General features: G+C 25.9%; 1 protein-coding gene across 1 annotated transcript; it reads right to left on the bottom strand.

Moving 5' to 3' along the window:
• Window positions 1–10,205: 10,205 nt before the first annotated feature.
• LOC145849722 (pyridoxal kinase-like) lies at window positions 10,206–19,168 on the bottom strand. Its single transcript, XM_082954754.1, has 7 exons — window positions 19,050–19,168; window positions 18,155–18,314; window positions 15,919–16,002; window positions 15,214–15,357; window positions 14,802–14,945; window positions 13,577–13,771; window positions 10,206–10,861 (listed from the first exon to the last, which is right to left on the bottom strand). The coding sequence occupies exons 1-7, from the start codon at window positions 19,134–19,136 to the stop codon at window positions 10,728–10,730; spliced, it is 948 nt and encodes a 315-aa protein (XP_082810880.1). The 5' UTR covers window positions 19,137–19,168; the 3' UTR covers window positions 10,206–10,727.
• Window positions 19,169–23,959: the final 4,791 nt, after the last annotated feature.

Here is a 23,959-nt window from a genome sequence, read left to right as displayed (position 1 = left end):
TTGATTCCCTTTCACTACTAAATAAAAAATTTTGAACAAAAACAAATAGCCTACATATTTGATAGAACTTTTTTTCCGTTTTTTTCAACTTACGATTGCCATTAAGATTTATTTCTTGAATGAGATTTAGATTTATAAGCTAAAATGTATGGAAAACTACTAATTTACTTTTTGGAATGTATTTATCAACCTTTTAAAATAAAACACTTTCTAATAGTTCAAACTAATTTTTTGACGTTTAGAGTTTTTTATAGTCTGTTATTTTGTTTTTAACGTTTAATATACTACTAATTTGATATCATTTTAAGAAAATGTATTTTAAAGCTTTGTTGTTTAAAGTTAACAACGAATACTTGTTAGCTTTATCCAAGATTTTTTTTTTTAATTCAACAAGTCTCAAAAAAACAAAACGACCAGCTATTTTCTAAGCAATTGAAACTAATTTTTTAAAACAAGATATTGTTTATAAACCAAAGTTTGAAAAACCACAAAATTAATTCAAGTTATAAATAAGATATTTATTGAAACTTTGATTTGATACGAAATATTAAACCAGGGGTCTGCATTTGCTGCCTGCGGGCCAATTTTGGCCCTTGAAAGGTAAATCTGCGGCCTGCGAGCACGATTTTATTCGGAATGGAATGCGGCCCGCAAAAGCAAATTCTGCGGCCCGCGAGCATGTAAATGTGGCCCGCTTATCAGAAAAGTATTTAAAGTTTTTTATTTTTCAATAATTTGGTTTATATTGATTAATTTTGTTTTAATCCCTTTAATAATATTTTTAAACAATAAAAAGACTTTACTGCTTTAGCTTGAAAATGTGAAAAAGACAGATTAGCATTCGAGCAAGGTTTTTTATTAGTTTCATATCATTTATTCTTTTACAATAGCAACTTACGAATTGTAAAAACAGTGTTTAAAGTATTGGAAATCAGTAATTTATTTATATAATACCTACTTATTTTTGCAAGTATTTTGTGTAACATATATTTATATTAAGATTCTCTTATAGATATTTTATCGTTATATTTTATTTTGACACATTATATTAGTTTTAGAAGTTTTGAGTGCACTTTAAATTAATTTCTAATTACACCAATGTATACAGATGCTCATTTTTTAACCACTTTTGTATTTTATACTTGAGTTAGATTAAGTGTAGTTTAAGCGTAATATTCTAAATAAATCTTTCTACATATAATATCTAAGTGTGTACAGACACACTTAAAATAATATGTATGACATAAATTGAAATAGTTTTTGTTCAGTATACATTTTCTTTTTTCAAACAATTTTTTTTAGCAAATTAAGTTAATTTCTATGCATCGCATACTAACAAACACATATGATTTTTTTTTAGAACTACCTATTAAATACAAACTAGATTGAGGAATGGTAAATACTTTAAGTTTGTATATTGTTAATCAATACAGATCAAATTTAATTAAATAAACAAGTTAACATTGCCACACACTAAGACTCAGACAGGCTAGTTTGTAGATTTTTAAAATCTCAGGCCAATTTAGGCATTTTTTCAGTATTTGGCTTAAATTGATGTTTTATTCTAATGTATCAGGCTAACTTTTAGTCTATCTAGCTCGGTTTTTTTTCTATGAAGAGTGGTAAAGTAAACTTATGATGTATGTTTTGGTCAATTCACAGTTTTGGTTTTAATTATTATATATGTTAAATTTTAAGTTTTCTACCTGCTATAATATGAAATTTTATTCATATCATTGAAACACTTATAAGTATGAACAATAAGTGTTGCTAAAAAAACTTGAATACTGGAAAAACTTAGAATTTGACACTATATGTAAGAAAATATGGAAAAACCTGTAACTTGAGATTTTTTTAAAAACCTTAAGTTTTAAACAACTTTACATGCAAAGTAGTGATACACGATTTAGCTTTAAAAAATATCATATGAATATTTCTTTTTTTCTCACCAATTTTTTATTAAAAAGCACATTTAGAATCCCCTAACAGTATCTTTTCAATGTTTCTATACTGTTTTAGAGAGTTTTTTTAATACCTTAAACTTAATTTTATACTTAAAATACATCAAAAAACATGGAATATATTCAGAATACCTGGAAAAAAACTTCTCGAAAATCTTTGGCAACCCTGTAACTGTTTACATTCTTTCTAAGGGTTGAAAACGGCACAACTATTTTTAGTTTGACATATGTTATGTTTATACAACACAGTAAAAACATTTTTTTAAATAAGCAATAAGAGTAGTTTTAAGTATAATGACCAACTAATTTAATTTTCTTATCTTTAACATCCCGTGTAGGTAATCAGATTTATATGGTTTCGCAGTATAATCTTCTATTATTGTATGTAAATCCTTGTACATAAGTTATTGTAGTCATTATTTTAATCCACAGTAGTTAACTAAAATGCCATTTTTTTCGATCTTACGTATTTTGTACAACATGTAGTTTATACCTATGGTTCTCTTATAGATGTTTTATCATTATATGTTATATTTTGAGTGTGCACAAAAAAGATTAAAATAACATAGTAACAAGAAACAAGGTTTACTTTATTTCGGTTTTGACACATATTGACTTTTTTTAAACTTTTCTGTGAACTTTAACTTAATTTCTATGCAAACCAATGTACAGAGATACTCATTTTCGAACAAATTTTATAAATAGTACTTGAATTGGTAAGAAAGTTGATTATTTTTTATTTTATTATTATAGATAATTTTTTGCTGTATCAGTGCTTTCTTCTTAACAGGTTGAATAAAGTCCTAATTGGATTTATAATGCTTTATAATCTTCGTTTACTAAAAACGAATTTTTGTTGTCATTGGAGAAATAAATTTACTACCGCCAACACAAATTCTTGAAAAAAATGCTTAATTCTAAACGATGTCTTCTTTCTAATAATTAAATTTGCTTTTTTATAATTTGCCTTCTAAACCTTTTCTAATCAGACTGTAGTTACTGAAGATAATCATGTGTTTTGTTAAAACTGACTTAAGCAATTTGTTTTTTTTTGCATCTTGCAACAGCTTCTAACTATCGTTTGTATTTATTGTAGTTCGTCTAATATTTCACATTTACTCTTTTTTTTTAAGAAATATTTTTATAGGAGATAAAGCAATGGGTAATATCTAAAATGCTGAATAAAAGTGAAGTTTTTCTATACATTAATGGTTTAACAAACTTTTATACTTATCTTAAAAATATTTAAGAAACTTAACTGTCCATTCTAGCTGACTTACAATACTTTTTTTCTGTATTTAATTATTTTACTGTTAATAAACTTTGTTATTTTTTTATTTCATAAATTTTATTTAAAACAGTGTTGCAAAAAAAAACATGCTAGTTTGGAAATTTTAAAATCTCACAGTGGGTTAAACCTGTTGAAGACATTTTTTTAAATCAGGTGTTTGTGGGAACGTTGTTTCGGATAGTGCAAATAAATCTTCGAATTTTCAGAATAGTTTTTATGATTGTAGTGTAGTTTAATAGTTGTAATATTTTTTTGTTTTCACATATTATGTACCTTTTTATAATGATAATATTTTAGTAAGGTATTAAAGCTTTTGTTTTTTCAAAGCAAGTTTTTGGCTTTTTAAACTTTTAAGAAACTTATAATGGTTTGATGTAACTTGACATTTTTGCTTTTAAAGTGGCAACCATGTAAAAGACAACCATGTAAAAGGCAACCATGTATAATTACTTATAAAATATTTTATTGAAGTATTCAAACATTTATTTTAAAAAAGTTGTTTTAGTTTTTTTACAATACAAATAGGCATAAATTTTATTCAGTTAACTGTTTACTGATTTTTTGTTAAATGTGCAAATTATTTAAATCGCAAAAATTATTAAAACAGCAAAAATATTAAGTTAAACTTATTAAGTGATAGTACATAGTTCATTAAGCCTTAAAAATATTGATCAATTAAAATTTTGTTCCATTAAATATGTAAAATTTAAATATTCATTCCATGTGTAGCTAAAAGTCATTTAAAATAATAAACTAAATAAAAATAGAAGTTTTTATTAGTGTGACTAAAACTAAAACCAATACATTGTTCAAATGTCACTAAAATTAAAACTGCGGCCCGCGAAAACGTTTAAACTTGAAATTTGGCCCGCAAATACCTACTGCCTGCCGACCCCTGTACTAAACTAAAAAACTATTGATAAAAGTTAAATTTAGCATCATTTTTTAACGAAAAATTTACGGTAAGTAATTTATAAATTTTAATATGACAAAAATCTGAAGATAAAAATCAAACAATTTTTGTAAAACTAGGTCGATTTTACCAGAAAACTTCTGTTGCAACCCAAACAACTGAGAAATAATTCTCTGAAGGAAGTGGGAAAAACTAAACTAAAGTAATTTAAGAACCTATTAAAATCAAAATTGAAGATAAACTATTAATCATATTATAGTTTACTAAACGACAAAAGAGTGCTCAAAAATATTGGTCCTAGGACCTGGTGCACGAAAAACCTTTCAGTTATCGAGTCGCACACCACGGATACCTTTTAAAGTTTTGCCCGGAACAAGCACTGAATAAGCAATGCAGATTACTTTTAGTCAAAAAATTTAAAGATCTGTAAATAACTATTAGTGAGGTAGTTTTAATGATATTTCACAAATCATTTAAAAAATAAAAACAAACTGAGATTTTTGCTGGACAGGTAGGACCTGGCTGGAACACCGTTTTTTAGTTAAAAACATTTTTTTATACCACGTAAAAGTATTGCTTAAATAATACGGTTTTCTGTACTTAATACTGAACAGATCTATGATATTATAAAGTATATAAAGGTTAAACATTATAGAAAAATTTAAAAAGTTTGATATATATTTTATATTTTTATCATATACAAGCAGCAATATACATCTATTAGTTAATACTAATTGAAGGAATAGTTTATACATAACAACTATAAATTGTGCACATTTTCATAAAATTTTTCTTGTGGAATGGTATAAACTTCGTATATCTGTTCATTTTGATTTATTTTTTTATCATCTTTTTTGTTTTTAAATATAAAGTAGGATTTCCTAGACTTTTTTTCATAACGCCTTCTTTAAAGAAATTAAAAAAGCAGTGACGCCCCTAAAAAACTCCTAAGACGTTTTTATTTTCTCTTAATCAATAACTACAGAATAAGTAGTACAAGTTTTAAATTATTGCCATAGCAGTTTATGACCTTCTAGCTTTCTAAAATGGCCAACGTTGGGAAGCCCTCGTCTAGTGTAAGTTACAAAATTCAAAAACTACCCTTGAATACTAATATTTTTTTTCTTTTCATCTTCAACTACAAAAAGTCTAGTGTAAGTTTCGAATTGTGCCCTCTTTGGCCTCTTTACTAGTCGCGGACTCCCCTTTAAATATTATGGCCCTCTAAAAATTTAAAAATGACCCAATTCTAAAAACCCTGATATAAAGTATTCTAAAGTAAATATACAAAAAACATTCTTATTAGAAAATATTTTTACGAGTTATATACATAACAAAAAAACTTTTGAACGAATTCACTTTATTGAATGTTTAAAAGGTTTTTTTTACTGTTTTGAAAATGGCTTGACAAATACAGTTAAAGCATAAGTTAGTAATATTTTTAAATTTTTGGTCATTAGTTAGATTTAAATGTATGTTGTTAGTTTTACAACTACTAGTAAGTTCGTAAATTCATGTTTAACAAACACCTTATCTGTGTTTGTTTAATACTTAAATATACTTTTTTTAATAAGTTGTTCGTACTAGATTAATCTGTATCTAAATCGCATTTTTATGATAATAATTATTATTATAGAAAGATTAATTTTTAACTTTTAAATTACTGTCCCATTAATCTAATTTTTAGTTGACTTTTAGTTTAATAAAATGTAAAACATGTTTTTTTCTAAGAAAAATAAAATAGTTTATAAAATATCTATTTTTTAACAATAGAAGCAACTCTTGCCTAGACTAAGATTCTAAAAAACTAATACTGGTCTAAAAAAAAGTTTATTTTTATACTTTTTACTTAAAAATGCTTTTTTTTTTTTTGTTTTGTTTAGGTTTATAACTTGTTATTACTTCTACAGTGCAAAACATTTTAAAAACCTGTCAAACAGTATTTTTTCAAATTCTTAAGAATGCTATGTGGTATTCAAAGCAATGTAATTTTAAACTAATCAAAAGAAAATTGATAACAATAAACCACCACCTTTTGTATATAACACTCAAACAACCTAGTTATCTTCCTAACAGGTCATCATGCGCACATTTATTAGTCTGCTTAAGTTCTTAGTTTCTAAAATTTATAAGCAATCAGTATATAAATGCAATGTGTTTATATTTATTAAAAGACAACTAAAAAAAGCGCTCAAAAAATTTGGTCTAGGGTCCTTGTGTAGAAAAAAAAAACTTTTTGATTATCAATTCAAACATCACGGATTCAGATTAATGTCTTTTTCAAAACAAATAAATAAATATATATATATATATGTATAATTTATTGGAAAAGTACGATTTAAAATACTGGTACATATGTTTCATAAAGCTTTAAGAATTCATAAATCTTTAATCATCAGCCAGTTTAATTTGATATAAAAAGCACTTTACTAAACATAGATGCAAAAAAACATAAAACAGTATGACGTAATATTGTGCATTACAAAAATTCAGTACATAAATCGATCTTCCATCTAACTAATCAAAGAACTGAAATTTACAAAGACAACAGTTAAATTACTATAAAATACCTCAAAATCTATTGTATTTTAAGAGGAGCTTTTTCATATGTCGGCAAGACGATATGAATTCACCCCTCTTATTTAAACAACCTTCCTTTTTTAACGCATACATAACGGCTGTTGATTCTTTTAAGCACAGCCCAGAAACAGGGTTATTAACATCTACTACTGGCTGCGCTCTTTTTATTATCTCACAAGTTAATTAAAATCACTTTTTTTGCGCTTTAGGCCTTCAAGTGGGCTCTGTAGAAGGTGTTCAAGTTTGAATAATAACCTTATTTTATACTTTATATATAAATATTTATATACAAGATGTAACTTTAAAAGGCGTTAAATCCTGGAGATCCTGATAAGCTAAGCTTATCGGAATATATACCATAGATGTTCCTGTGTTAAAACTTTATTCCGACTAACGGCGTTTCACTGCTCTCAAATAAATTTAAGAACAGATCTACGGAGTCTCAAAATTCTTATTTATTTCTTTTTCATTCTTAGAGCTTTTTGAGACTCCGTAGATCTGTTCTTAAATTTATTTGAGAGCAGTGAAACGCCGTTAGTCGGAATAAAGTTTTAACACAAGAACATCTGTGGTATATGTATATTTAAATATACATAATATCTATATATGTATATATAGATATTATGAAACATTATTGTAAAAAAATGTCTACACACTGATTTGTCTATTTAACATCAAATACCCAAAAAAATAATACTTCAAAAATTTTAGTCAATCAGCTAGTTTTTGAAAGAAATAAAAGAAAAAAAGAACTCATTTAAACATTTTTAAACTTTTTAACAGTTTGTTGTGGAGTGTCCCACGGTAGTGTTATTAACACACATATATTTATAGTTCACTTGATTATTTTTGTTATGGAGGGTGGCTTTTCAAGGAATATAACATATTTGCAGACTAAACAAAAAATATAGTCGTTCTCATACTACCTTATATTTGTACTAAGATAAAATGTACTAGTGATATAAAGTTAATATTAACTAAACATTATAAAGATTAGGTTTATAATATCTAAAACTACAAACTTAATTCTACTAGTTTAAAAAAACATAAAATATGGTGCGACTCGATTACCAAGCCATTCCTTCGTACATCAGATCCTTAGACCAGACTTTTTGAGCGCTTTTCTTTTGTAGTTTGATAAACAAAAATACAAGTTAACTATTTAAAATGGAACAACTAAAAGCTACATATTTACACAAAAACTCAAGTAACTTTCTTTTTGAGTAGTAGTATTACTTCTTTTAAGTGACTACTTACTTACTTACTTACAAAACTGAAGTTCAACACCCAGATTTGGTCATTCTATCTCAGGAAACAAACAAGCTAAAATCAATATAAAAACATTTATAAGTAACTTTTAATATATTATTTGGGAAGCATAAATTGGATTAAAGTAATATATCCAGAAAACTAAATACATGAATTCAATTACTCTTTATGAGTAAAAAAAATTAAAAACCTAAAGCACACCTTAATTAATAATTTAAGCACACCCAAAACTAAAAATTTTTCAAGGGGAAATAATAAAAACTAGTACTGGGTAGGATTTTAAAAATTATCTATGACATAGTTATCTTTTTTCATCAAACAAAAATTATAAAATTTTACCCTTCGTTTCGTAGTAAACTAGAATAAGTTAAAAAAAGCGACAAAACAATTAAACCCAAACTAAAATACTTACGTTATCTCAAAGAACTACTGTGAATTGTGTATCTCAACATAAACACTTTATTTTCAACGCCTTCCCATAAAAACAAAGGTCAAATAAAACATTGGCGAAAGTCTAACAGAGCTGAAGCCTGGACTTTCGCCTGCTGTTAGACAAGCTCAAGTTATCATACCACTTGGATCATCAGACCAATAGCTTTTTGCTAGACTAAAAATAAAGGGGCATACAATAATACCAGTTTGTTTTAATTTTTCAACTAAAATCTTCCAGGTTTGTACTTATGGCAATAAATTTTTGTGTAGCTTACTTAAAAAATGTTCAAATAAATTAAGCGTGCTGTTTAGTCATGCTGCTAGTAAGTATTAATTGCAGTTTAATAAGTTGTTTCGTCTACTTGTTTTAAGTTAATATTTTTAATCTATTTTTTTTTAGTTGTTAATAATGTTTGTGTCGTGATTTTTTTTTCTTTTGTAAATGATAAACTTTACCACACGACAAACACCATCCGAGATAACCTGAGATCGGTTTCGTCCTTATTAGGAATCATCAGGCAGCATAGTAGCCATAATCGCGGTGGTAAAGCTCATCTTATAATTTTGATGGCGCCAAATATTTAAACCAGGGGTCGGCAGTCTTTTGTAACTCACGGGCCAATTTTATCAGAGAAAATAATTTATAATAAATTGAGGGCTGCAGTTATTTAAAAACAAATATAGTAATTAGTATAAAAATACTATTTCAACCAAAATATAACAAATTAAGCAGTAAAATAGCACCTATAAAGATTATTTATAAAATTAAGAGCCTTATTGTAAATTTCTATTGCAAAACTGTTTATTATTCTGTTTTTTTCGGTAAAAAGTAGCTCGCGGGCCGCAGATTTTGCCTTTGAGGGCCGCATTTGGCCCGCAGTTTGCTGACCCCTGATCTAAACCCTTGTCGATGATAACCGTTATAAATACTGGTTATTCTCAAGTTGAAAAAAAATATATAAAGCCTTATAAGATCTTAATTCAAGATTCTTTTTTAATTTGTTTAGCAGACCGTTGGGAAATAAAACACAACAAAAATAACAAAACATCAGTTCTTCGTTTACTTAACATATTATGCACAGATATTTCATTGTAATAGTGAAATTCTAATTAATTTAGTGCTAAAATACTACCATTATTTTTATAAGTATTTTATAAAATATTTTTTAACTTAGGGGTAGTGACACTCAAAATTGAAACTAATTATTAGTTTATACAACAAATGCATTTTAAAGTAAAACTTAACTAGTATCGTTATTTATTAGACAATTGTCCTACTTAGCACATTACTTGATAAGCATTAAAAAATTATTGTTGATTTCAATTGGTATAGATTTTTTAACAAGAGAATTGCTTTAAAGAAGAAAAAGTGAGTAAATTTGTTTTCAAAAATATTCGACTTTCAGTTTAATTGTAACTTTTTATAATTAATTAGGTTATCTATTTTACATAAGTATAGCTTAAAAATGATAACGAAAATAGACATTCAAATTAAAGAAGAATATTGTTTCGATTAAAAAATAACACTTAAGTGCTTTTTATGTTGTCTTTTACTTTTGTTGAAACTGCTTAACTATATAAACATCAATGACATATAAAACAAGTTATCTTATAAAATAGTATTAACTTTTCAGAATTGCCTTTTACCAATAGTTATTGGTAGATTAACAAACTATAATTATGTTATAGAACCATAAATATATACTTAAATTAAACACTTAAAAAAATAATATTTTAATTTAGATATTCTATAAAAAATACGTTTCCTGAGTATACGTGTATTTTAAATTTTGTACCAACTTGAATTAATTAATGCATTACTTTAAAAACGAAACATAAAACAAATTATACCATAATCATTGATTTGGCACACAGCTATCAAAATGAATAAATATCAAAAGTCAATTATGATTAGTATAGAATCAAAAACATTTGCAACAAAAGTAATAAATATGCGCAAAAAATTAAAAATATAGTTAATAAGAGCCTATAATTAAAATTACAATATAGTGTTGTAGTTCAAAGTAGCAGCATTATGAAACACGTACTAATCTTATCTATATTTGTTTTATCTTCAGTATAAGCAAAGCGTTTGAATATAAAAGGGTGTAAGGACTTTTTAACAAAGCATACTTATTTACTCTTATTGTTTAAAATATTGTAAATGTTCTTTTCTTAAGCGTATTGTTGCATGACGGAATAAAAAACTGATTGAAAAAAGTTTAAAAACACCTGAGAGAGAAATTGATTACAAAATAGTTTAGGAAAACATAAATGTGAATCACTTTAAAATTTCATCGACTTTCAGTACGGTGGCTTCCACGCAAAGCTTCGGATTTTCGATGTCTCTTTTGCTCTGCACCATTCTCAACTCCAAGTCAGCAAATTTTGGTGATTCACCATCTTTCATTTGAGCTGTTTGATAAAAACTTTAGAATTTCAGTAAAGTAATTAAAAATTTACTCATTTAACTTTATGCTATTAGAAGTTAAAAAAAAATTAAAGTGATTTTGTTTTGGCAACAATTAATTTTAAAAGCAAATTGTGTTGAAACACTGTAATCTATATTAAGTATATGTAAAGAGTATTCCTTTAATACAAAAGGTCTCGACAAAAATTATTTCGAAACAATACTAGTATTATTTTTATTTTTTATAAAGCAACGTCGTTTCACCCTAAATTCGGATTTTCAGGCCGGCAAAGTAAAAAAATGAAGACGATGCTTAATAAATCATTTTGCACCATTATTTATTAAGTTATCCATCGTCTTTATTTTTTTTTTACTTAGCAGGCCTGAAGATCCCAATTTAGGGTGAAACGACGTTGCCTTTGTGTAAATAGAATTAATAATCAATATTAAGAAGAATTACTTATTTGTATAGAAAAAATAATACTCTTAAAATATTATTTTACTAATAAGCATAATTGTTTCAATTAATAAACTACAGTTGTTTAAAAAAAATAACATTACATTATGTGTAAAAGTTATTGTACTTATTATACTTTTATTTAATACATATTAGCAATAAATAAACTTATTTGTATATAAGGTAACAAAATCTTCAACGTGCAAAAAATAAAGATAAGAATTGCAGTTAACACATGAAATTTATACAACAAGCATACAGCTGAATAAAATCACGTTTCACCATGTTTACATAAACCTCATTACACTTTGTGGTGAAACTTAAACATAATAAAATGTATTAGTTTTATAACAACACGCAGTTCATGCGAACCATAAAAATAACTTCCTTTAGTCATTAAGAATCAATTAAGTTTATAAATATTTTTTCACTAACTGTGCAGAAAAAAATAAATAAAATAAAGTCAGAAAATGAAAGCAAAAAACTCAAACAAAAACATTATTTGAGTAACTTATGTTTAAGAATTTTCACTAAATATACAACTTTTTTAGAACCATAATAGTTTTCGTAAATCTGAAATTAATTATTTTTGAACAATAATTACCACCAAACATTTCAAATGTGTGCACTCAAAGTTAAGTTAAAGGATAACCTACAAGTCAATAAATGTTTAAAAGTTATTAACCCTCAATAAGGTTTGCTCAAAAAAGGTCGAACTAAACAATCTCCTCATTAAAAAACAGCTTAACCTATTTTAAAATCACTCAATTTATACAAAAACCAAAGACGCTTCTCTATGTTAAATTAATATAACACAGGTGTGTGTGGTTTTGAAATATATAAGTACTCGAAAGAACATTAGAAGTTATCGTCTACTCTTTATCTTCTATTTCTTTAAGTACTTATACTTTTTCAGAACTCCGTTGAACTGTGTTATCAATTTTCAATAAACTGAGTTCTTGTCAATTGGGTGTTTTAAACTACATGTAAAAAAATTAATTTGATATGGATGTATTTGTAAGATAGTGCCTTGAAATTTCAGTGATGAGTGTATTAATTTAAATTTAAAAAATTTAAAAATACTTAACTAATAAAGATAAAACTGGTATAAAATTTAATCCTATTATCATAATATTGTTATCTTTCGTGTTTTTACGTTTTATTTTATGAAGTTTGCTCTTAAAATTATCTAAAAATGCTTATGATAAAAATGTAAAATTAAAAAATTCATGATAATTAAAATCATTGAAATTTTTTTTTTAAATATCATTATCAACAAATGCTTCATAACTTTAGTAACACAAACTATATCAAACAGTTGTAAATTAATATATGAATTTAAAACAGTAAAATACACTAAATGCTAGATATTGAAATCCACTTAGGGTATATTAAACTTTTTTTCATAAGGCTCCGTTTAAAGAAATTAGAAAAGCTATGGCCCCCTTTGAAAAGATTTCTTAAAGACCTACAATTAAAAACGCTTAAAACCTTTTTTTTTTGTTTTTCATCATCAACTCCAAAATATCTAGCGTAAGTTATGGCCTTGTGCCTTGCTTTTAGAGCTTATGGCACCATAAGTTTCCTAAAATTTTTTTATAATATCTAGTATAAGTTTCAAACTACCATTTAAAAACGCCTGAGACCTTTTTTTGCTCTTTATCATCATCTCCAAAACATCTAGTGTAAGTTCCAAATTATGGCCTTGCGGCGCCCTAAACTTCCTGAAATTTCTCCATAATATCTAGTATAAGTTTCAAAACTACCTTTAATAACGCCCAAGACCTTTTATTTTTGCTCTTCATTATCTACTCAATAATATTTAGTGTAAGTTTCAAATTATGACCTCAAGTCTCCCCTGAGACCCCTTCATTGCTCCCTAAACTTCTGTAATGGCCCACTTTGGGAAACCCTGTTCTAAGGTATCTTGAAAAAAACAATAACAGTCTAAAAAGTAAGGCATCAAAAAACATGGAGGGTGCTATTGATTTTAGAAGGAGTTTTCTTGTTAGGCTGCTTAAATAACACTTCTAATTCAAACGAAATATCATACAATGGTTAAAACAGATTTACAATTCAAACTGAAGATTGTATTATAACTTTTTTTATTACATATCAAAACTTATACTATTAGAATAAAGATCGGAGTTTGACAATCCAACGCTGAAACTTAGTAACAGTCTGAATTCGTAATAAACACTTTTTTAATTAAAGAAAGATACATTGTCAAATTTGTAAACAAAACAAATTGATTGCAACCAACCCTCAGCTGCAGCCTGGGTCCTTCTGAGGATGATCTGCATGGTCGAGATGACCTTCTCCATGGCCAGCTTCATGTCGTGCTGGTGTCGGGACGTCCAGGCGAGGAGCAGGGCGGCGAACAGGTCACCCGTGCCCACGAACGACTTGCCTATGAGCGGCATCTCCACTTTGATCATCTCGTCCGGCAGTCTGCTACCTTTCAACAATTGGTATTTTGTCTCAACTTGCTTGCAATCTTTTATAATTTTTTTTTATAAAAATTACAAGCTCTTAAGCGAAACCTTGTTTACAAAACTTGTTTTTGACAAAAAAAAACAATACAAAAATACTGGCTTGTAAGCGAACTATTCTACTATTGGAAGCCATAATTCTTATGTTGAGACTATTTTTTTCAAAAATTAGTTTTATAAACAATATTTCGCTAGAGAATTTTTCGTTAAAAATAAATTTAGGCACTTATATTTGAAAATAGTAGAAACTAAACTTAGTATAATATTGAGTAGAGTCTTTATTATTTTTAAAATTTATGTACTTTACCTTATTGAATAATACAAAAAAAATTACATTCAAAAAATAAGGTAGAGTATACAAGGGTCAATTTTTTTACAAAATTAAGATTAGTTGAGCTTAAAATCTCAAAAACACACTATTAAGTATTTTTTATAAAAAAATATATAAATTACTTTTGAGATATAGTCAGTTTAGTAAAAAGTTTTTGGTACAAACATTAAAAAGACATTTCTTGTTAGTAATTTTCTAAAAAAATCAAAAAGATACTAAAAACCTATCTATTTTTTCATTTGGAAGCGCTCCTTGCGTTACAAAAAGAAATGGTATTGTAAAGTTTAAAAAAAATACTTGATGACAAAAAGTGAAACAATTATTGTTTTTTATCTAAAAACAAATTACTCAAAATTAAAAAAAAATTCATACAATAAAATTGTTTTATATCAAGTTATGATTAGAGTAAATGTGTTTAAAAAGTGCTGAATAAAAACTTTCAAGGAAGTTAAATTTTTATTTAAAAATAATTTTTGCTACTTTAATTTGGTTCTTCTAAGAGGATAATATAGAAATCTCCAATTTTGTACTCTTATATCTCAAAAACTAATTTCAACTTTTAAATCGAAAAAAGTAAACTTAGTTACAGATCTTGAATTTGAAACAACTTGTAAAACACTTTATCACTCCTATGTTTTTTTTTCAGAATAAATATGATAACTTACTTTCAAGAGTTCTACTTGCGTAACTGCTTAGACTTCTATCAGGTTGGCCAAGAGCTGAACTGCTAATAACAACAGTACTCGGCCCTCTCTTGTGCAAAGTAATAATGCATTTCTGAGCATCTGCTTCTGATTCAATTTTCATGTCTGTACAAATTATTTCACAGTAAATAAAGCTTTTAATTATTTTTTCTTATATACTGTACCTAACAAAAACAACAACAATAATAAAAATAATAACGACAGTATTGTGAATAGCTGAAAAAAATTCTAAACACAGTGGTGCAATAAATAATTATTGAAATAATAATAATAAATATTGCTAAATTCTAAGCTTAATGCAGTGAATAACAATAGTTTACTTAAACTTTTTCAAAATTTACAGTATAAAATTAAGCAAATTTTTCTGACAAACCAGTTAGCAGTTCGGCTTCAAACTGGTTGGGCGTGAGAATGTCGGCTATTGGGACGACCTGATCCCTGTAAACCGGCAGAAGGTCCTCCGGAACGTACATGGACCCTTTCCCGTCCCAAGTATCGCCCATCACCGGATCACACACTGAATAAAGGTGTTATCAAAAACTAAAAATATTTATGAATGACGGCATAAAATTATCTAAAGTACAAAACTTTGAAAAATGAAAAGTTTTATTACTCAATTACCATAAAAATTAGTATTACAATAGCATTTTTTTGTAATAATTATGCTTTGACTAAAACATAATATTTGCGTATGTTTAACTTTGTTATATATAGTAACTAATTACGTTTGTTCACTAAAATAAACGAAACAAAAACAAACATTATTAAAATAAAAAAGACACACTGAAAATTGTGACAGGTATTATTATAAACAAAAACAAATAATTGCACAAAATCATCTAAAATAACTTTTTAAATTGACATATTTTATTACCAGGTAACCAAAAAATATTCAAAAAATGTTAAACGAAAACAAAAGTAAAAATGATTGAATAAAGTAATGTAAACAATAGATTTATGTTTCAACTGATATGTGTGTGGGTGTATATAACTTTGTTTTGTAATATGCTAACTACAAAAACTTGCTTGACCAAAATAAACAAAACAACAGAAACAACTTTTTATGTAAACAACTAACCATATATCAACTTTGGATTTCTTTCTTTTAATTCTTTTATAATTTGAACAATATTTTCTAGCATTTTCTTATCTCTACAATAACCTGTTAATTTGTTAACTATTGAAGGTCATATGAAATACTTTATTTTTTGTTTCTATATAATGTTAATAATAAAAGTATAAATTAAATTACTTAATTTTTACCAGGTTTCAGTGGGAAAAAATTACTACCCTGTAAAATATTAATAAAATAGTAAATTGAGCAATATCTGTTGGTTAAGACATGTGTTATTTCTATCAAATTTATGTTAAAAACTAATTGATAAGTTATCATATAACAGTATTGAACTATACAAAAAACATACTGTTAAGGGCAGAGGCGCAGCGTCGAAAAGGACACTGGCGCATGCGTGCCTCCTAAAAAAAAAAAGAAGAAAATAAGTATACAATTTATTACTTTTATTCAAGCATTTATTTTCTCTGCTTTAATTTGTTTTTTTTTTCGACTATGGTTGTGTAATATTCGAAAAGTTAAACGATTTTTTGAATGCTAAATATACATAGCCTGTGCGTAGATAGCATTGTGTACAGGTTTTGGTACATATACTTAAGGAATTTATTTTAAACTTATAAACTCCATATAAATTAAGATTGAAAAAGTGCACAGTGAATTTTGTGCACCGTGGTAGTATAACAGTTGTAATTGAATTTATTACAAGGAAAAATACTAACATATTGAAAATAAACCATTAAGCTAAAACCATACTATGATAATGATTCAAGAACAAACAAATGTTCAAAAAAAAAAAATAATTAACTTTTAATAAAATAAAAGTAAATTAAAAAAGACAATAATATATATAATAATAATAACAATAATAATAATAGTAGTAATTAAAATAAATAATAAATAAACAGTGCATACTGTGAATGCAGTGTCAACCTCACTATTCAAAATTATAATTTAAACTTAAAAATTTTAGTTAGAGTAGTTTCTTATTTACTTAAAAAGTGAACAAATCAATAATTGTAATTGTACTAACAACTATAGTTGAAAACTTATCAATTATTGTAGCAAATTACTCAACTAGTTTTTTCACTTGTTTTTTTAAAAATATTCCCTAAGACTCTTAATTTCTATCAGTTAATCTATTTTTATTTTATGTAATTATATATTTGAAAAAATAAAGTTTAAACACTTTATTGGTTACTCAAGGATCAAAATTTTAGTACGTTTGAATAAAAAAAAAATCATTATTAAATTAAAATTTTGTTACTAAAATCCGCTGTTTCAAAAGAATGGTCTCTGAATTCTGTTTAAATAAATAAATATATTTGAAAAAGAAAATTTAAAGTTGAGTATAAATAAATTTTAAACACCTTGTAGGAAACAGTCTTTCAATTTTTTATCAATTAAAATTTTATCTAAAACAAAAAATTGATATATTTTAATTTTGGTCATAAACTTTCAAAATGTTAGTTTTGAAAGTTTGCTTTTTCAATACTGTTTGTGATATTAAAAAAACTATTGTCTAAAAATTTCAAACCAATTGATTTTTAAATAAAGAAAAATTAGATTATTTTAAGAAATTCTGAAAAAATTGACTTTTAATTGTTTTTTTTCAACACTTGTTTTGTATCAGAAACTTTTATAAAACTGGTTATATTTCAGGTATTTTTTAAAATATTTAAGTATTTTTTAAAAATTACAGAACACTTTTTTTCATATATTTTGTATGAGATTGAGTTGCATTTTTTGTTGTTTTATAACCAATTTTGTTTACTTTAGAAATAACAAAAGAAAAATTTTTAAGAACTTGTAAAAAACTTATAATGACTCAGGACAGTTGAAGGTCACTTAGGAAAGTTTTTAATTTATTCAGGACGTTTTATTTTGACTCAAAGAGGGATAATCCTGATATATGAAATTGCATTGATTTTTCTGTTTTATAAAAAGTATAATATGGCATATAAATTATTAAAAATAAAATTATTTTGATTATCTTTTAGATTTCTAGTAAAATAAATATAGAAAGTAGTATCAGTGATATTGTATAGAAGTTTGCAAAATTAAAAAAATATTAAATAAGCTAAATGTCAAAGGTTAAAAAGATCAAGTTTTAAATTAGCTGACCAACACCAGATGTTTCTATTACTAAAAAATTAAACATTTTCATTCAACCATGCAAATAGTTCATTTGTTTGATTATTTGTTCTTATTTTATGTTTAGAAACAACAAGAACCAACAACTGACCAGTCAAGACGTAGTCATACTTCAAAACATTATTTTTCTTGAGATTTTCAAACAGCTCTTCAACATCGCTGCAGCCAAGAACTTGACCTCCCCAGTGCGGGTAGCCCGTGTGGTTCGAAAACTGAACTGAGTTGATGTAGTCCACTTCAAAATCCAACAGCTGTCAAAAAACACTTTTGAAAACTAAAAACTTTAACCGCTTAATAGGGATTGTCATGGTAGATCTTACAGTCTAATTTTAACATTTTTTTTATAATCATTATTTAGAGCAAGAAAATAGGACTTTTGTAAAAAAATTTAAAGGAATTTTTAATGTAATACTAATAGTTTGTTTATAGAACATGGGGCATGAGCAGTAAAGGGTCCACAAGGGGGCCATGAGGACATAATTTAAAAACTACCATATATATTCTGGAGTTGAAGATGAAAAGCAAAAAAGAAGGGGGAGCCACAAAGCCACAATTTGAAACTTAACACTAGACATTCTGGAGTTGATGATGAAGATCAAAAAGACGTTTTTAATGGATTTTTTTTTGAGAAATCTTGTTAGAGAAGTCATGGCTTTTTTAATTTATTTAATGGGGGCCTTTCGAAAACAAGTTTGGGAAACCCTTGTGTAAATAATGCAATTTTTTTAAATTTCCAATAAAACAGATTAAATTTTTTTATGACTTTAAACATTCAAACTAAATACTTGGCTTTTAAAATTATTTCTTAGTAAGACATTTTGGAGCTTTTAAGCAAAAAAAAAATTAGGTGTTTACACAACTGACAAAAAACAAAAAAAAATATCAATACATCAATACCACATTAGGTTAAAAATATTTTTGTTTAATGTATATGTGAATTTTAAATGTATTTATAGTATTGCCAAGTTTATCAAAAATTTACTCACTTGTAGGGGGAACACAGCAGAACGGTTTCCTACATATCCTCTTACAACATGGCTTTGTATAGAAAGTACCCTATACAAGGAGGTCATTGCTTGTAACGTTTTTTATAATATAAAACTCTGTTTTGAAATTAGTTATGAATAAACCTGATAGGAAAATAAACAAAAAAAAATATTTCAAAACTGAACTATAATGCAAATAAATAATTTTAAATTTCTGTCATGATTTTTTTTACCCTTAAAAAATGTTAAATAACTTACAAACTTTATTTAAACAAAATAAAACTAGCATAATTTATAATAAAATAGTCAAATTATATTGTTTATTGCATTTAAGAAAAAATATCTTGTTAAAGTTTTGAACAGTTAAAAATAACTTGTAACTTTGCATATTAAAGTACTTTTTTGTTTAATAATTTGTTTTAAAAGTAGGAATTTAAATTAACTTATGTGAAATCATGTGAATACTTAAAAATTTTGAGTTTTTTTTTAATGTTTGTTCACAACTAAAAGTAATTACTAATAAGCTAAAGTTAGTAAAAGGTTTACAAAAAAGTAAGAATATAAACTTTATTAGTATTAGTTACATTTGGCATATGACCACTAGTACAAAAAAAGTTACCAAAAATACATAAGCTTTTAAAATTAAAACTTGAAATTTGATTAACAGATATGTTTTAAATAATCTACAAATTAACAACTTTTATGTTCTAAAACTTGTTTTAAAAAATTTAGACATATAAACATTTTAACATTTTACTTTCAAATAATTAACATAAAAAAAAATTAACAGATTGTATTGAAACATAAACTCTAAATAAAATTTTATTTAAAAACCAAATGAGTCATTCTAAATAAACTATTTACTGTGTTACATGTTGTCCATAGTAAATGTATATACAAGTTCACAAATAAAAGTCCCATAAAAAAATTTTTGACTAAATTTAGTTTTAACTACTTTTTGTTATTTTTTTATAAAACAAAATACCAAAATAAAATTAAGAGCAGTAAGAAAAATTTTAGTTAAAGAGCGTTTTAACTTTACTTGTAACTTAAGGAACTATTTATGAAGAAATATAGAAAACTAAGTTCAAGGTAATAAAAATAACTTTTTTATAATTTTATCTAACAAATTTTCATAGCAAGCAATTTTTTTCATCTTTTAAACTTTAACTATTGCGCAGTGGGCTGATATTAAAGGTTAAGTAAACATTGACTATTTTGTTGACTAGATAATCAAAATAAGTATTATAAGATAGAACTGAATTTATTTTTTTCTTGTCTTATTTTATTTCTTTTTCTAAGTGTTTTACAAGTATTGTGATTTAAAAAAAAAACAGTCTTTGCTACTTTTGAGTTGAAAACTTATTCAAAGTAGTTCATAGTTTTAACAAAAAATGGCTGCCAATATTTCAATACTTACTTATGACTATTTGTTTTATCATTTTTTTGATGAGGTGCAGTGTTTAAAAAAACATGAAAAGTTATTTGTAAACTTGTTTTTTTTAGTTTGTAATTGTTTTTAAAAGTTGCTTGAAAATAAAAATGTGTAGATTTATTTCTAGCTTCCTAACAATATGTGCTTTAGTATTGGAAAAATGAGGCAAGCTTTCTGGTGGTTTTTTTTATACACTACAGTTACTTTTTCCAAATCTACACACTTGTTTAGTTAGTTCTCTTGACGCATTTTTGCTGTGGAAACAATGTGCAGATTTGTGAGAAGTGACTGTATATAACTTTCAGTACCCTTAAACTTTCATATTCCTCCCCCCTTGAGCTATAAGAAGAAAAACTAAAAAACTAAATGAATATATTTATATTAAATGATTACTCAAACAATTAATCATGTTTTCTCAGAAACTATATAGGACATCTAAAAAAAATTATAAAAAATTCATAAAGTAGTTAAATTTAATTAGTTAAAGGTAAAACTAGTAAAAACTTTTAATTTGTATAAAAACAGAAAACTGGCCACACTTTGACTCACTTAACTTTTTTTTATACTTAAGAGCAGGAAAAAAGATGGGAAAACCATTTTGTTTTCGGACTGACTTCAGACATTTTTTAGATATTACTGAAAACCACTTGGTTTTGATCTTGTGATGTTTAATCAAAAAGCCTTTATTAGTATGCACTACCACATCAACCAAACTTTAATTATAATTATTTTTACATTAAACTTCACCAACAAACTAATAAAGTTTTTTTATTTTTGAAGTAAGTTATGCTAACAACTACAAACAAACAATTAAATATAACATGATAACATTGATGACTTAACATTACATCAGATTATATAATAATTTTTCATTTTATTATTTAATTTTTCAAAATTTTTGTTAAGTTTTATTATTTTTTATTCTTTAAGTTTAGCTGTTCAGTAGTAAGAGTGATTTTATTTTTTGCAGTTTTAATAAATTTAATCAACTACTAGTGTCAGATTTTATTGATCAAAACTGAATTGTTTACAATCAATAAAACAGTTAAGCAAATACTTAATAAATTTAAATTGTTACCTACAAGCACATGAACTACAAATTTATAGATACTATTTAATAATTAATGAATTTTACTGCAAAATCAACAACAACAGCATTGTAGACAACCTACTACTGGTTTTGTCCATAATAGAACTCATCAGGCAGGCATAGTACCTAAGTAGGTTGTAGGTGGTCTCGGATGCTGGTGTTGTTGATCTTGCAGTAAAGTTCATTAACTATTATTGATGGCAAACAACCTAACTCTGTTGATGATAGCCATAATAACTACTGGTTAGATACTACTTAAAAATACATGGTTCTTTTATAGTATTATGATTATACTAAATATTATATTTTTAGTGACATTACCAATTTTCCCCTCTTATTTAACTTTGAGTTGTTTGTTGCATTTTTTGTGGTTGCTCTTGTAGAAAGGGTAACAAGAAAAATGTGAATGTAAATGATCATAAAAATTAAAATCTAGGGAGGAGACGGTGTGGAGCCCATAGTAGAGCCCATGCCATTTTTAAACTTAAATAGTTTTATTTTTTATATGCATATATAATTACCTTTCAAGTTTTTTGTTTTATTTTTTGTTTTCATTATTGCTCAAAAATTAGCTCAAAGTATTAACTATAAGCAAATAGTGCGCAGCTCAATGACCAGAAGGTCTTTCTCCACACCAATCCATTGACCTTAATTGCGAGCACTCATATTCTTTTCTTTCTTTCAATAATTCTAATTGCATTTGTCTTAGTTATTAATTTTTTTCTTTACTACTGTAAAAAGAAAAGTCCCTGAGTAAAACCAACTTTAACATTTAGCAGAGTTTCCAAAACTTTTGAACTTGCACAAGTATTTTAAATACGTGTGGCAAGGGCTTATCCTGATAGTTTAAGACAGTGAGAAAAATACTTTTAGAAGTTTAAGTAAAATAATTGATGGTCTAAATATAGATAAACCTTATAAAACATAATTTTTGGTTGCTTACCTATTGCTTTAAGTTATTTATCTAACTGCTGAATTTAAGCTTCTTAATTAACAGTTCTAAGTGTAATTTGGCTAGACTTTTAGATAAATTCGTAACTTTATGTATGTATTATTACTGTTTAGTACTCTGACGGTTTGAAAGCTTGGTATTTGATGATAACATTTTTAAACTATCAGACGAAGAACAAGAACGCAACAATTTTAGAATTTATTTTTGCGTTTTGTAAAAAACATCTTAACAACATTCTTCTTTAGTTCAGCTGAGATATCGATAAGGTAAACAACCACTTAAAGTACGCACTATACCTTGAAATTTATTGGCATGTAAACAAAATAAAAAAGTATGATAATTTATTAATTAAATGAATTTAAACCAACAAAAGCCATGATTTTTGTATGATTAGTGCAAATATCACACAGGCAGTTATAACTTATAACATTAGACTACCGAGCAAATTCTGTTAAGGTTTTAGATCAAGTTTTTATTAAAATTAAGTTTGGGTTACCTATTTTTTGGTTTCAAACAGGTAAAATCTATTTAAAAACTGTAAGGTAGCCATATCACGAAATTAGTGCATTTTTACCTTGTATGAAGTTTAGAAGTTTTTTTTCAAAATTTATTTGTACCCTTATCCCTAACCCACCTTACCGAAACATATTAAAACTATACAAAACTTAAAGTTTTATTTACTAAAAATTAAAATAACATTAAAAAAAGCTTCCTTTTTGCTAACTCAGCTTTTTTCAGCTCAGCTCAGACTGACCTTTTAGTTTACTATACCCTTAATTGATATCTCTAATCTCGTAGAGATAACTTAAACTTATACTAGATAACTTAAAAGTGTTTCTTATGCAAAATCAGAGATTTTAACAAAAACTGATTACTATGAGTCAACTCATTTATAAGTCAAGTATAAAAGTTTTTGCATATAAAAACTTCATTTTAAAACTATTTTATCAAATTTAGTTACGAAGGAAATGATTTGAAATACTCAGTTGTCTAAAACTTTACTTAAAACTAAGAAATATCCTTTTTAAATGTTCCAATGGAAATTTGTTATATGTTTTTTGATAGAATAGTTGACTTATATAGCTTACCTTTATAAAAACCTTTTCTATAAAATGATTAGTATATAATTTTTTTCTGAAGATTGAGAAGAAAATAACTTTTATGCTTATCGGAGTTGATTAAGTTGGTTTAGAGTCAATATTTTTTCTTTAATTAATACAAGTTTATTTAGTCCAATGGAAGTCGGAAAAGTTTTGAACAACAATAGTTACCTAATATTTTCTGTTAGATTTTAAGAAACACGTGAAGTGCTTTAAAAACAGACACTTAATAGTTGCTTGTTTATAAAACTATGTTTTTTAAGTATAACTTGCTTTTTTTTAATAAGTGTATTTAAAAATCTTAAAAAATAAGTTGTTTCTAACATTATGTAA

Source organism: Thalia democratica, chromosome 2, assembly GCF_965202585.1.
Source record: "Thalia democratica chromosome 2, ktThaDemo2.hap1.1, whole genome shotgun sequence".
Taxonomy (NCBI): domain Eukaryota; kingdom Metazoa; phylum Chordata; class Thaliacea; order Salpida; family Salpidae; genus Thalia; species Thalia democratica.
This window is presented reverse-complemented; position numbering and strand designations above follow the sequence as displayed.

What these genes read in the sequence shown, in the direction of transcription:
- LOC145849722 (XM_082954754.1), bottom strand. Translation starts at nt 19,136, where the DNA reads ATGACCTCCTTGTATAGGGTACTTTCTATACAAAGCCATGTTGTAAGA. An exon ending in GTATGACTACGTCTTGACTG is followed by an intron (nt 16,003 to 18,154) that starts GTCAGTTGTTGG and finishes ACAAATTAACAG; the next exon opens with GTTATTGTAGAGATAAGAAA. An exon ending in CGCAAGTAGAACTCTTGAAA is followed by an intron (nt 13,772 to 14,801) that starts GTAAGTTATCAT and finishes AATTGTTGAAAG; the next exon opens with GTAGCAGACTGCCGGACGAG.